Genomic DNA, 12,946 nt, shown 5'->3' with positions numbered 1-12,946 from the left:
GGCGAGCTGCATAAACAGGCAAGCGAGAAGAGACGTCACAGGGAGGGAGTGTCAGGGGGCACCCTCTGCAAGGTACAGTGCTCAGCATGTTCACCAGGAATGACCCTGGGGTGCATGTGTGTGCAAGGAAGGAGCAGAGGCAGGAGTGGGAAGCAGGGCTTGGTGTGGGTTCCACAGCCTGGCCAGCCATGCAGGGCATGGTGGGTGTAGTTTGGGAGCTGCTGTGGCCTGCTGGGGCCATCCGGCTTGGGCTGCGGTGGCCTGGCTTTTTCACCCTTGTGTTCATCACTCATGAGGTGTAGGTCACTCTGAAGGGGAGTGTGGCCTCGGGTGAGGCAGCTGTCCACAGCAGAGGCCATTCCTGGAGGGTGGACAGATGAAGCCTGACTGCCAACTCCACTCCCAGAAGTTGGGGCAAGAAGTTCTTCCTCAGAAGGGTGCCTGGGGTCCACAACTCCCTGCCCGCCCCGAGGAGTTCCAAGTACTTACCTTAACCCGGGTCCAGACCTCTCAACCAGTAAGTGAGTCACTGAGAACACGGCCTGTTATTTCTGTGGAGTGGGAGATCAGAATTGCTGCCTGTGTTAAGAATTGCGTTGCTCCTTCTCAGTTGTACCTGCAGTCAGGACTTAAACTCACTTCCCACGCTGACCCTACCATCCTCACATGTCACAAGCTTTATTATTCTTGATAAATGCTCAGCTCAAAATCCGAGGGTGTGGCAGAAGAGGCCAGGCCTTCCCCAGCCCCGGTGCTGCTCCTTCTGCTCAGCCCCTCCCACCGGCCTCCCTGGGCATCAGACGCAGGAAGAGGGTTTTGTTGGGCATCTTGGCACCACCTGTCAAGGTCAAGCGTCTGTGAACCTTTCTCAGGTTTTAAAAGGGTGGCTTTGGTTCCTCCCTGCCCAAGATGATTCCTAAAGGGAAGACAGTACCTATCTTTTATCTTCTATCTTTTATTTACACAGTGAGTATGGGTCAGTCCCATAATCCTCTGGGTGCCTTTTCTGTGTTCACTGTGAACGTGAAGAACCAGGTTAGATGATCTGTAAGGTCCTTTCTTGTGATTTATTTTTTCCTCTCTGTCATGGAATGCAGTCTCAGTCTCTCTAATCCATTCAGTCCTACATGCTTGAGTCCCTGGCCCTATGCTTTTGCCCTTTCTCGACTTTCTTTCTCTCTTCCACTGCCACCTGAAGTGTTCACATTCACCCTGTTTCCCTGCCAGCCCTTCCATGAGACCGATCTGCAATCCCACTAAGCAGCCACAGTTCTAGCCAGTGGCGAAGGTAGGCAGGAGGAAGGCAGGGTGGTGGCATTGATATAGGGTCAGTCTGGCTTTACTGCATGGGCAGGAGGGGTAGAGGGACTGCCTCTGAGTCAGGGGTGGTACTGGAGGGGAACTGATGGGCAGAGGCTATAAAAGGGTATTACCCAGACCCTACCCGATGTGCGCACTCTGCCCCCAAGCCAGAAACTGCCCAGCCAGGTGATATATCTCTATCAGTATGGTTTCATTTCATGCAAACTGCCAGCCTGTGCTCACCTCAACTGAAAAGGCGAGAAGAATTGAGTCAGGGCCACACTCTGAAAGTGTAACTTCATTAAGAACTGGACTGGTGAGGTGGGTGCCTCCTCCCAACATCAGGGCTGTTGCCAGACAGCCAAGCTGTCATTTCTGGCGAGGTGACAAGACCCTGGGACTCTGATGTGAGGCACTAGCTCATTACCTGGCATCCCAGTGGTCATGACCATCTGCTCTGTTTGCCCCCTTGTCAGATGGCAAAAGCCGATTTCACAAGACACCAGCACACAGTCAGGGGATGAGTCAGATGAACATGCTCAGAACTAAAGAGAAATAGATTAGGCTTCCTAGAAGGGCCTCTGGTGTTTGAAGAGGGACTCCTAGTCAGTGCACCAGGGCACAAAAAATGGTGCTGTATTTTTCCATAAATCACTTGATCTTAGACCTCTGAAAAGACCCCATCCCCTTCAAAGGAGGTGCAGGTGGCTTCTGCCCTGAGTGGGCCTTCCTGGTGAGGCCTGGGCTTTCAGTGCTGCCACCCAGAGCGCTGGGTGAGAGAGGCAATGGCACAATCTAATCTCTCCAGTTTAAGACCCTTGAAAGTCTCTGGCCTTTTCCAACTTGCTCACAAAACACGAAAGAGACTAATTCTGTGTAACTGTCTCCTAGGCATGCCAAGCTTCGAATATTCCAGCTGATTTAGTTAAGGCACTACTAGATTAACCCTGGAATCATAGTGGCTTAGTGCCTTAGAGATTTATTTCTCCATCATGTTAAGCCCAGTGGGACCAGAGATTGGGGACACAGGACCCTACTCCAGGTAGTCATTCAGGAACTTAGGCTTTCAGAGACCCGGCCTTCCTTGACATGTGGCTCTCACGGTTGACCAGGACCTCAGTGTCCAGCCTGGAGAAGGGAGAGCAGATATAAGCTCATGCAGCAGGCCTTTAAGGGCTGGGTCTAGATGTGTGTGCATTACTTTTGCTCATATTCTGTTGGGAAGAGCTCAGTTACATGGCGTGCTAACTGTGAGAGAGGATGAAAAATCCAGCCTAATCTTCTGTGGCTGATGAAAAGGAAAAAATAAAAAATAATGATGTCTCTGTTACAGAAGGGTGCAGAGGATTCATCTCTAGAAATCACCTCCCATCATTGGTGCATACATGCTGTCTATCATCTGTCTGGCCCTCCCTCCCTCCACCTACCTACCTATCATCTATCAATCTATATCTATATTTCTTGCTATGTATCTGTCTATCTATCACTATCAGTTACCACCCTTCATCCTATAACATCCCTAAAACAAAGCTGCCATAACGTGATGCTTTCTTCCTGCTCCTCTGAAGTAATCAGCCTGAATCTCATCGTCATTACTCTGCCACTTTTTAGAGTTGTACCTTATCTACAAGTATCTGCAAGATGTACATATTTTTATTTTAGTTGTTGTTGACTTTATAAAAAGGATCTCAGTGTATCCCTGACTTATTTTTCCCATGGAAATATTAGATCCCTATGATTCATCCATATTCTGGGGTGTTGCTGTGCCTCGTTCATGTTGTGACTATATGTTGCTTTATCATCCCCTTGCCCCCCGTGCATGTGCATTTAGGTATGATTGCAGGTTTTGCTATTTGAACAACGCTACTGTCATCATCCTTTACATGCCTCGTGTTGCTTGTGAGCAAGAGCTTTCCTTGCCTATAAACCAGGAGTGCAGTTGCCAGGTTGTTTAGTTTGATGAGATAATGCTTAACTTTCAGCTTATCTTTCCATCAAAAATGGACAAAAGATCCTCCTATCTTGGATAGAAGATGTGTCCACATCTTCCCCAACACTTGCTATGGTCAGATATTTTAACTTTTACTAATCCCTTTCTATTTCATTTTTTATTAAATGAGTGTACTATGCATACTTCTATATGCTTAGCTTCGAACTTCCTAAGCACAAAATGGCCCAAGATCTCAACCCAACGCTCAGATCAGAAAAGAAGGTCTGATTGAAAGACTTCATGGAAAAGAGACCGGTGTGCAGGCTGTTACCAGTTTGTGAGTGGGTAGCCTTTACCTCTGCAACATTTAATTCCTCTGTCTTCCCACCTTGGCCACTCGAGGCACTTAGACATGGACTCCACAGTTTTGCTGATTTTAAGCCCAGCAGTGGAGAAATTGAGACCAAACATGATTCCTCAGAGAAGCCAAGTCAAGTTAGTATGCTGTGGTGGAGAAGGGGGCTGAAAATGTCTGCTGGCTGACCGACAGCCCGTGCAGCAGCTTGGAAGAGGGATTAAAACAAAAGTGATGGTGTTCTCTGCAGCAGCCTGGCCGACTCTTGCATTCAGGTGCAGAATGCTGCCTCTGAGCCCTGGATGTGAGAGCTGCATTTAAATTTGCCCTCAATCTGTCTGGTTCGGTAGGGGCAGTCTTATGAAGATAAATCATGTAAACAAGTTACAGTAATGGAATACTTCTTTATAAACTGTGTTTTCGAAAGCTTGTATCCACTGTTAAAAAGAAAGGTCTTGTCTTCAGCTTGTTAAGAAAACCCACCCATCCTGAGCATGCATACACCTGCTCCATGCAAGTAGCTACTGTGTCGGAAAGTGAGCAAGCCACATTGGCCTTCCTCTTTGGGTAGTGGGGAGGGCAGGAGCCTGAGTTTTCAAAGGTGACTGGCTTTTCCAACTGGGTGCACCACCCTTTAGTTTGATGGGATGAGCGACAGAAAACATAAGGAGCATGTTTCACCCCTCACTTGTCTTCTCCCCTCCCTGCCTCCTCTTCAGGGGCTAGTGTCTTTTTTCTTTCCTCTCTGTCTCTCCCTTTCTTCCTGTGATGGGGGCTCTAGTTTTGCCCTGACTTGAAGTGATAAGCCAATAGGAAATCCAAGCTCTCCCTCCACCACCCGTGTCTCCCCCCCAAAAGTGCAGAGAAAATGAAAATGCTTCTGACCCACTGGAACTGGCAGAGGTGCTGGAGTTTATCCATTAATATCCTACAAAAACAAGTGTTTTCCCTGATGAGAGCACTGCATCAGGCTGCCCAGATCCATCAGGCCAGCATAGTTATTGGCCTCCAAAGGGGCTTTCTGGAAACCCAGACAGAATGGCTTCCATTTTTGGAGTAGCTGCTAACCCCGTCTGTCTCTGCATACGTCCCTGGTCTCTACTATTGGGAGGAGACAAAAGTCCAACACTGAAGTCTTAGCTAAGGCCATTGGGGCAAGTAGTGGAGATTCTAGAATGACATGTGGGAGGGCCAGGCCATCGTCTACCCCCTGGTAGGAATATTTTATTTATGTAGAGGAGAAAGGAATCCTCCCTGCGTTTATGTAGGGTGGTATATGCTGGATCCTAGTATGCAAACTTTCATGAGAGCAGAACCCTGCGGGTATTGTTCACCACTATCGACCTAATGCCTAGATAGCACCAAGCACATAGTAAATACTCAATGCAAGTCCACTTAATGAATCAAGGGGGGTCCTCATGAGGCTGTGTAACATCCTGGGCTTGTGCAGAGGCCGTCTGGTGATTGCAGAGAAAGGCTGAGTGGCTGAAACGGTCTGAATCCTTGCACCCCATTCACGCTCCTCTGGACACTACATTCACACAAAGGACAAGGGGCCAAAGAGGGGATGCATGGCAAGGACCCAGCCCGTGTGCCTCCTCAGAGGTGGCAGAGGGGCCCGTGTGCCCACAGGGATTGGCCCGAGCTGTTGCAAGTTGGCTGCTCTCCTTCCCAGATGGCATCGGGCTCGTCCCTGCCATGTGTGAGCGAGGCTGTTAGATACAGTCCCATGGCCCAGGGCTGAGGGCAGGCGTGTGTGCCCAGCGGTAGCAGATGCCTCAGAGTCAAGAATCACAGAGCCTGGTCTTACAAGTGAAGGAAATGGTGCCATTAAGAGGGAATTATTCAAGTAGTGTGAGTCAGCCATGCAGCTTCTGGCCGGGCCAAGCAAGAGAAGGGAGTGGTGTGGGGAGTTTTCCTCTCTCTGTCTCTCTCACTTTTAAACAAAGCTCGGGCTGGAAAGCAGAGCTCTCACCTGCATGTGGATGATATATGGTGAGGAATTTGGGCCTCCAGGTTCCTTTGTCTGAGCAACATCAGGAAGAGGGCAGGCAGCATCGGACTGGAGGAAAAGAGAAACAGGGAATCAAAAAGTTCTTTGAATCTGGCCACGTGTTGGCCTTTACCCCAAATCTCAGCCACTTCACAGGCGGTTTCAGGTTCCCCTACCTGGCCAACTGGGGGGTGTCTGGTGCATTAAAGGGAAGTGTGTGGGAGTCTGCTGGCCCCCAGAGCGGGGCGTGGGCCTCTGCTCCATCTGTGCTGCTCCTGCCCCACTTCTCTGGCATGATTTCATTGAAGACCAATACGCTTTCATTTCTGGAGTACTTTTCGTGGTTGTTTTTTTCCTAAGGCCACTTGGTCTGCTGCCATGGCAACCAGCCCCTCTCATCCACCTTCACGTGGCGGGAGCTGTGAAGGGGACAGGACAGACCCTGCTTCCAGTTCATCCTCTGAGGCTTCCGGGCCTGGGTGGGGGTTAGGGGGTGCTGGGGTGCCCACTGCTGGCATGTATGCTGAACCTCAGGTTTGCCTCTCAAATCTTTTTCCTTTTGTTGCTGGGGAGGCTAGAGGGGCAGCATGGTGGCAGGGCTGGAAAGGAGAATGGAGCAAAGACTAGGCCACAAAACACCCAAGGTGGTTCCAGATTGGAGGCCCTTGCAGGAGGGCAAACACTCACGAGGATCCCCAAGGAGTAGACTGGAGCTTATTTGTTTTGTGGTATAAACGTGCTGGCCTGAATTCTTCTGTCCTTCCCTCTCTGAGCAGAGTGTGAGCTCCCCGACTCTTGATAAAACAGAGCAGGAACAATGTGAGTGGCCTTTCGGGTCCCAACAGCTTTAAAATGCAGCTGAATCAGAACAGCGGTGGCACACCTCATGTCTGCATCACATTCCTGACCAGGTGCAGGTTCATTTTAATTGGTGGCATTTTTAGTCTCCCATTCAGCTTGTCCAAATGGAAAGAGATGCAGTTCAGTCTCTCCACATTGGGTGCTGGGAGACAGAGGGCAAGTGCTGCTCTCTGGTGGCATGGGCATGTGGCGTCTAGCAGAGGCTCCCAGACTGGGACCAGGGGGACACCAGACAGAGGGCCCGTGGATTGTCAGGGTGTCAGACCAAGAGTGAGAGCAGGAGTAGGTACTGGACCAGAGGGTGAGTCAAGTTACAGAGGCACAGACGGTGATAATGCGTGCAGAAACCAGTCTAGAATGTGCAAGAAGATGATGTCCATCCCAGCTGGGTTCAGATGCACACTGGGAAACAAGGCAGAGCCCTGAGGTCAGGTATGGCTTCCAAGTCTCCTCCTGGACACTGGGGTTCTGTCCACAGCATATTCACCCTGGGCAGGATGTCTGCCTTCTGATTTCCTTTTCAGGATCTTTTAAGGTGCTCCCTGGACTGTGGCAACAGGGGACAGACAGGAGCTTCCTGCGCTGAGTCCCACCACAGGGAGACAGCCCAGGATGAGCACAGGGAAGCCCCTGGGCACAGCCAATCCTGGCTTGGCAACCTGACTGCCACCTATGAGCTGTGTGACATTAGGGTAGTTATTGAAGTCCTAAGCCTCAGTGTCTCATCTAGCAAATGAGACTGATGACTTTACATGCCTTTCAGAGGGAATTAGATCAGGTGGTAAGGCCCTATGCACTACCTGGCCCAGGAGCAACACTTAATATACTTCGAATAGTTACATAAAATCTTCATTCCTTTCAGGACTGGAGTTTTCATGAGGGTTAAGTCCTGTTCAGGGCATCCTTAGAGGAACCCCAATCCCTCATACTGGAGAGCTTGCAGTCATTCTGAGGGCAGTTTGGGAATTCAGAAGTCTGTCCCTGAAGATGAGATTAGCTCTTCAGTGGAAATCGACATGGTCTTAAGTCCCATTTTTAAAGGACTGGTGAGGGAGAGTGGGTGGAAAGTAGGTTATTGGATCTTATAGATGAGCTTTATAGTGAAAATGCCCAAACTGACAGGACAACCACTGGTGGGGGTTGCCAAGCCAAGGCTTCTCCCCGAGGGACCAGGGTGGAGGCAATGTCACGCTGGGGCTGCCTCAGTACTGCAGAGAGCAGCTGTGTGTCCAGAGAGCTGATATAATCCATACTTTGGATGGTGAGCACTTCCCTTTGTGTCCCTGGGGGTCAGGTCACACTGAGAAGAGCTCAGTGGGCAAGAGAAAAGGTGGGAGAGAGCTCATCAAACTGTTCCATCTGCCAATATCAGCACCTGCTGACCACAAAAGTGGATTTTAAACTAGTGTGGGGCCCTCAGAGGCATAAGGCCTCAGTATCAGCTGGCAGTGGTGGAAAGGAGCTATTTTTGTGGGTAATGTTGTGAGTAAAAGAGAAAGCCTTTGATGGCAATAAAAGCCAAAATTTCATCACACTGACTGTTATCTCCCCCTTTAGTCTTCATGTGGGTTCTGTTTATTTCTCTGCTTAAATATTTACAGCACCCCTCCAGAAAATAAGAATAATGACAATACAAAATTAATGATATTCAAAATAATGGTGGTGCTAGCTGTTTTTCAGTGTCTACTGTATGCCACAGTCTTGGTTACATGATTTTTGTGTACATTACCTCTAACTGTCTCAGTGACCCTGAGAGAAGGCTTCCCTAGTTTCACATATGAGGAAACAATGGATCAGGGAGGAGGTGTAACTTGTTCAAGAACCTACCTGGTGAGCCAAACAAACCTGGATTTGAACTGATGTTCTTATTCCTCTGAAGAGACCTGCATGGGTTTTGGCATCTTTGAATCAGAAGTTATTTTAACATCACCAGGAATAGAATGGAGTAAAGAATATTACTCCTGGCCATGAAGCTTTGGGATTTCAGCCTGTGTTCCTGAAATCTGCTCTTGAGAAGCAGAAAGAAGCTGAGAGGAAGGCTGCATATCTGCACCTGAAGATGCTGAAAATAGGCATTCCCTGCACCTTGATAATCGTCTGGGACCTGCTCTGCTTCCCCATCCCTCCTGTTCCTATCTTCATTTATCCCTGTCTCCTTTGCATTTTGCTGCCCCCATGTATGATTGCATACTCCCAAATTAAACCCTCCCATGCCCTCATATCTATCTTTTCATGCCCTAGTAGTGGTAATATTTTTCTCTGGACCAGGGAAAAGAATTAGCTTTTGAGCTAGAACTCATTTCTCTCTACTCTAATCCTATTCATCCTTAAAGTTCCAACTCTTATAGAACCTTCTTGAAGAGTTCCATATAATCCCTCTTCTCAAATCCTGTAGCACTTCTTACTGGCTGAATTACACTTGCCTGTGCCTTAGGTATTTGTGTGTATATCTCCCCTCACTCAAAGGCTTATACAGATTTGGAAGACAGGAGTTCTGTGAATCACCCAAAGCATATGCTCAGTGACCATTAATGAAAGAACAAAGGTTTTCCCCTTCTATGTTTTCTGTATTTATTATACCTAACTACACCTCTCAATCTCACACTGTCACTGCTGCACTTGTACATAGACCTGTCACTGTGTAGAGACCTGGGACGTAAATGAGAATCTGATCAGACTCTAGTTCTAATGCTGCCTCCATCCCCACTCATTACTAAAATGCAGGAACTGCTGTCCTCTGTGAGTGCTGAGGAGTGATAGGGAGGCCACTCAAATCTTCAGCGCTGGTTTTGGGATGACTCAGGGTGGGGAACTCTGAGGAAACTTTTGTTCAAAGCAGTTTCAGATCCAGGAAATCAAACTCCTTCTTCCCCACCTCTTGTGTCCCTCCCCAGAATGTCCCAAGGCTTCATAATGTAGCATGATATCACCAGACATCAGCTCTGATGGGACAGTAGAACTGACCAGTAGTGATGCACGCCTTGCCTGGTCTCTGCTCTAGGACCACAGACAGGGCCAGTCAGGGCAGCTCCGGAGGCTCTTTCAGGACCGTGGACAGGGCCAGTCAGGTTTTCCTTCCATTTCCCCACCAGCTCACCTGAAGTACTTCTGAAGGCCAGTGAAGCTGATCATCCTCTTCCTAATAGACAAAGGAGGGGATCAAATGGCAGCCCTCCCCCTTGGGAATTTCACTCTTTGAACATAAAACAGGCCCTGTAGTTGTCTAAAGTGACCTGTACCAAGTTCTCTTTTCTTGGAAGAGAGGCCTTATGCATGAACCAGGATGCCACTTGCACACTAATTGGCTCCCACTGGAATTTAACTTACTCAGGTATTCCATCCGGGCCTTGTAGATTTTTAGAGGGGTCTTTATTGCACCTGTACTACATATGGGCTTGTGCAAATCAATATTTTTATATAAAATAGTGGAAAAAGCCATATTCTCTTCTGCCTTTGAATTTTTTTTTTTAGTATACACATTTTATATTCTGCCTTTAAAGCTATTTCTGTTGCACAGCTGCTTTACTGAGACTCAGACTCCTACGGGCCCCACTTGGTCCGACACGTACCTTGAATATCCTTTCACAGTGTTTGATTTTTGCAGCCGGTTGTATAATGAGGAAGGAGTGTGCAGCAAGTTTGGAGATTCCTATTAACCAGGTCACCCATGAATCTATTTTTGTGCACTTCTTTATTAGAAATAGCAGGGAACATGATGATATTTAAACACAGCTACTTATAGGAGCTTGGCTTAAAAAACATACCTTAGTAAGTTTTCTTTTCCCATTTGACATTTCAAAACATGTACTACATTTTCCCATCATCAAAACTCCTCTTCTCCATTTGCATTCCAGGATGTGACTAGAGACCATTAGAAATGACAGTGGGTATTCCAGGTGGTCATTCAGATCTGCAGTCCTCTGCCCAGTTAGGCCATATCTGGAGTGTTTCATTCTGTTCTTGGCACTGCCTTTGAAGGTGGCCCATAAAGAGATAACCAGACCAAGGTGATAAGGAAGGACAGGGGTTGGGAACAGAGAGAAGAGAGCTATCATCAAATAGTTGTGAGAAGATATCTCATGGAAAAGCAGAGTAAAACTGTTCTGTGTGGTATGCAAAGACAGAATCAGGAAAGAGAGCTGTGGTGGGACAAATTTTGATGCAACCTAGAAAATGCCTAACAGCCTGAGCTACCGGGCTCTCTAGAGCAGGTTGCCATGTGAGGGAGTGAGTCTCCGGGTATGGCAGGTGCCCGACTCCAGGGTGACTGGGTTGGTTGCCAGGAATGATTCTTTCAGAAGTAGCAAACCTGCTTCAGCTGTGAGACTCTGTGGTCCTTACTGTCTGGCATTGCTATTGGTACCAGGTGCATTGAAAAACCAAAGCTACTGTTGTCTCCTTGGAGCAGAAACTGTGAATCATTTTGAATTGCTGAACACAAAGAGCTCTGGATGGGCCATTACAGCTAAGGCCAAAGGTAGAGAGTAAGAGAGTCTGTAGTTGCTGAGGGAGACAGCATTTTTATTTCAGGCAGATATGTTCTTTTGTGGCCCAGCTCTTTAGATGATCTCAAAAATGACTTAAAATGGACCACAATCCTTCATTTTGACACATGGATCAAGAGGTGGCCAGCATCTTACCAACATTAGGCTATCATTGGAAATGTGACAATAATCCCATTCGAATAAAGAGGGTTTTACAGTTCATGAAGTCCCTTCTCCTCTATTTCTCCTTTCCATCTTCACCACAGTTCTCTAAGGAGGCATGGCTGACATTATTACTTCAATTTCTATAGAGAAAACACTAAGAGCTGGAGGGTTTTGTGACTCATCCAGTATCTCACAGCTGGCAGGTCTCCTTGGGCCTGGGGTGGGTCTGGAGTGTAGAAAGTGGAGCCATGCAACCTGGGCAGCATGTATGGCTATGCCAATAATCAACAGTGTGACTTTGGCCAATCTCAGATGGACAATGAGGGCATTGGAGTACAATGAACCCCAAGGTACCCCCAAGGTACCCTGGTATCTGAAATTCTCTTGTTTCAACATATTACATGATGCTGCCCAGCATGCCCTTGCTTTTGGTCTCGCAGGCAGGCATTAAAATGAAGTGGACTTTGTGAGTTGGAGGGAAGCATTCTGATGTCCTAGTGTGTGCTTCTAGGTGGCAATATTACACTTCAGCTGCTATGAGATACCTTTGTTACAGATCACTTTCGCCAGCTTGAGGCCTTGACTGCATTCTGATTCAGGGTTTGGAATTTGAGGATTTGTTTGTGTTCCTTTGTGGGCTCGGGTGCGGTGTGGAGTGGCAGAGGTGGCCTTTCTAATTTTGATGACCCTAAATGTAGAGGATTCAGCATGAATGGTGAGGGTATAAGCTTCCAAGAAAAGTTGTAGTTTAGTCTGATTTTATTTTATTTTTGATTTTCTAAGTATAGCTACTGAACTCAAAACTGGAGTTTATGTTGCTTATATGTTGAACAAGACTTGACAAAGCTGACTTGTTCCTATGTAGTTCAGAAGTAATACAAGTTGACTGTAGAAAATTTAAAAATGAAGATAATTACACAAGCAATTACCTATAATCTGCCAAAGATAACTGCTATTAACATTTTGTTAAAACTTTTTGGAATGTCTTCCTATGTACCTATGTATTTGACAACAAATTTATTATAATACTGTGCATACTGATCTATAAACATCTTTTGTCATGAATGGTAAACTTTTTTCTATTCCACTAAATATTCTTTTAAAGAAGGATCTGATTTGAGTTTGGATTTGGGAGCCACATAATATCCTGGTATATGGAAGTAACCTATCTCCTACTGTTGGTATATTGAATGTTCACAATATTTTATTAATACAAATTATATATGAAAATATCTTTTCACATAAATCCTTGACAATACATTAGATGTAAGTCTGATCTGTCAAAAAAAGAAAACTGAAGCTGGCTTCCTTTAGGTCATAGCAACCCTATTGGGCATTTATGGGAAACCTATCAAACTATATACACTTCCTATGGTGAACTGACACAGTAACACTAAAGGTTTCAGGAGATCTGCCCCTTACCCCCATCACCAGATTGGATCGGTTTCTGTGCGTCTGGATTTCCCAGTCAGCTAATGCTCTGCATAAAGGTCAAAGCAGTGGACTGACTTTTCTCTTTTCTTTTCTGTTGATTCTCCTTTAGCCTGATGAAGTCCTCCGATATCGATCAGGATTTGTTTACAGACAGTTACTGCAAGGTGTGCAGCGCACAATTGATATCCGAATCTCAGCGAGTGGCTCATTACGAGGTAAGGGCAGCTCTTCCCGCTCAGGGTTCTCAAATGGGAGAGTAGCGTGGATCATGGTGTAGGACTTGTGTATACCTTCGTTTGGACTGGGGCAGATTTTAAGAACCACAGGGCTTGAGCCTTTAGTCTGAGATTAGGCCAGGATACGTGTGCCTGGGCAAGGCTGGGAGCAGGGCCTGGGGGACATCTCAGGCCCTGGCTGCTTCC

At 47.1% G+C, this 12,946-nt stretch overlaps 1 protein-coding gene across 4 annotated transcripts in view; it reads left to right on the top strand.

Annotated features, from left to right (window-relative positions):
* The window catches only part of ZMAT4 (zinc finger matrin-type 4), a 323,506-nt gene that overhangs the window by 48,205 nt on the left and 262,355 nt on the right, over positions 1-12,946 (top strand). For all 4 annotated transcript variants that reach the window (XM_073218831.1, XM_017680843.3, XM_017680823.3 and 1 more), the window contains exon 2: positions 12,634-12,739. In XM_073218831.1, the coding sequence (XP_073074932.1) occupies positions 12,638-12,739 (102 nt within the window). In that variant the 5' untranslated portion in view covers positions 12,634-12,637. The remainder of the gene's footprint in view (positions 1-12,633; positions 12,740-12,946) is intronic.

This window comes from Manis javanica, chromosome 12, assembly GCF_040802235.1.
Source record: "Manis javanica isolate MJ-LG chromosome 12, MJ_LKY, whole genome shotgun sequence".
Taxonomy (NCBI): Eukaryota; Metazoa; Chordata; class Mammalia; order Pholidota; family Manidae; genus Manis; species Manis javanica.
Note: the sequence above shows the minus strand (reverse complement) of the source record. Positions and strands in the feature narration are given on the sequence as shown.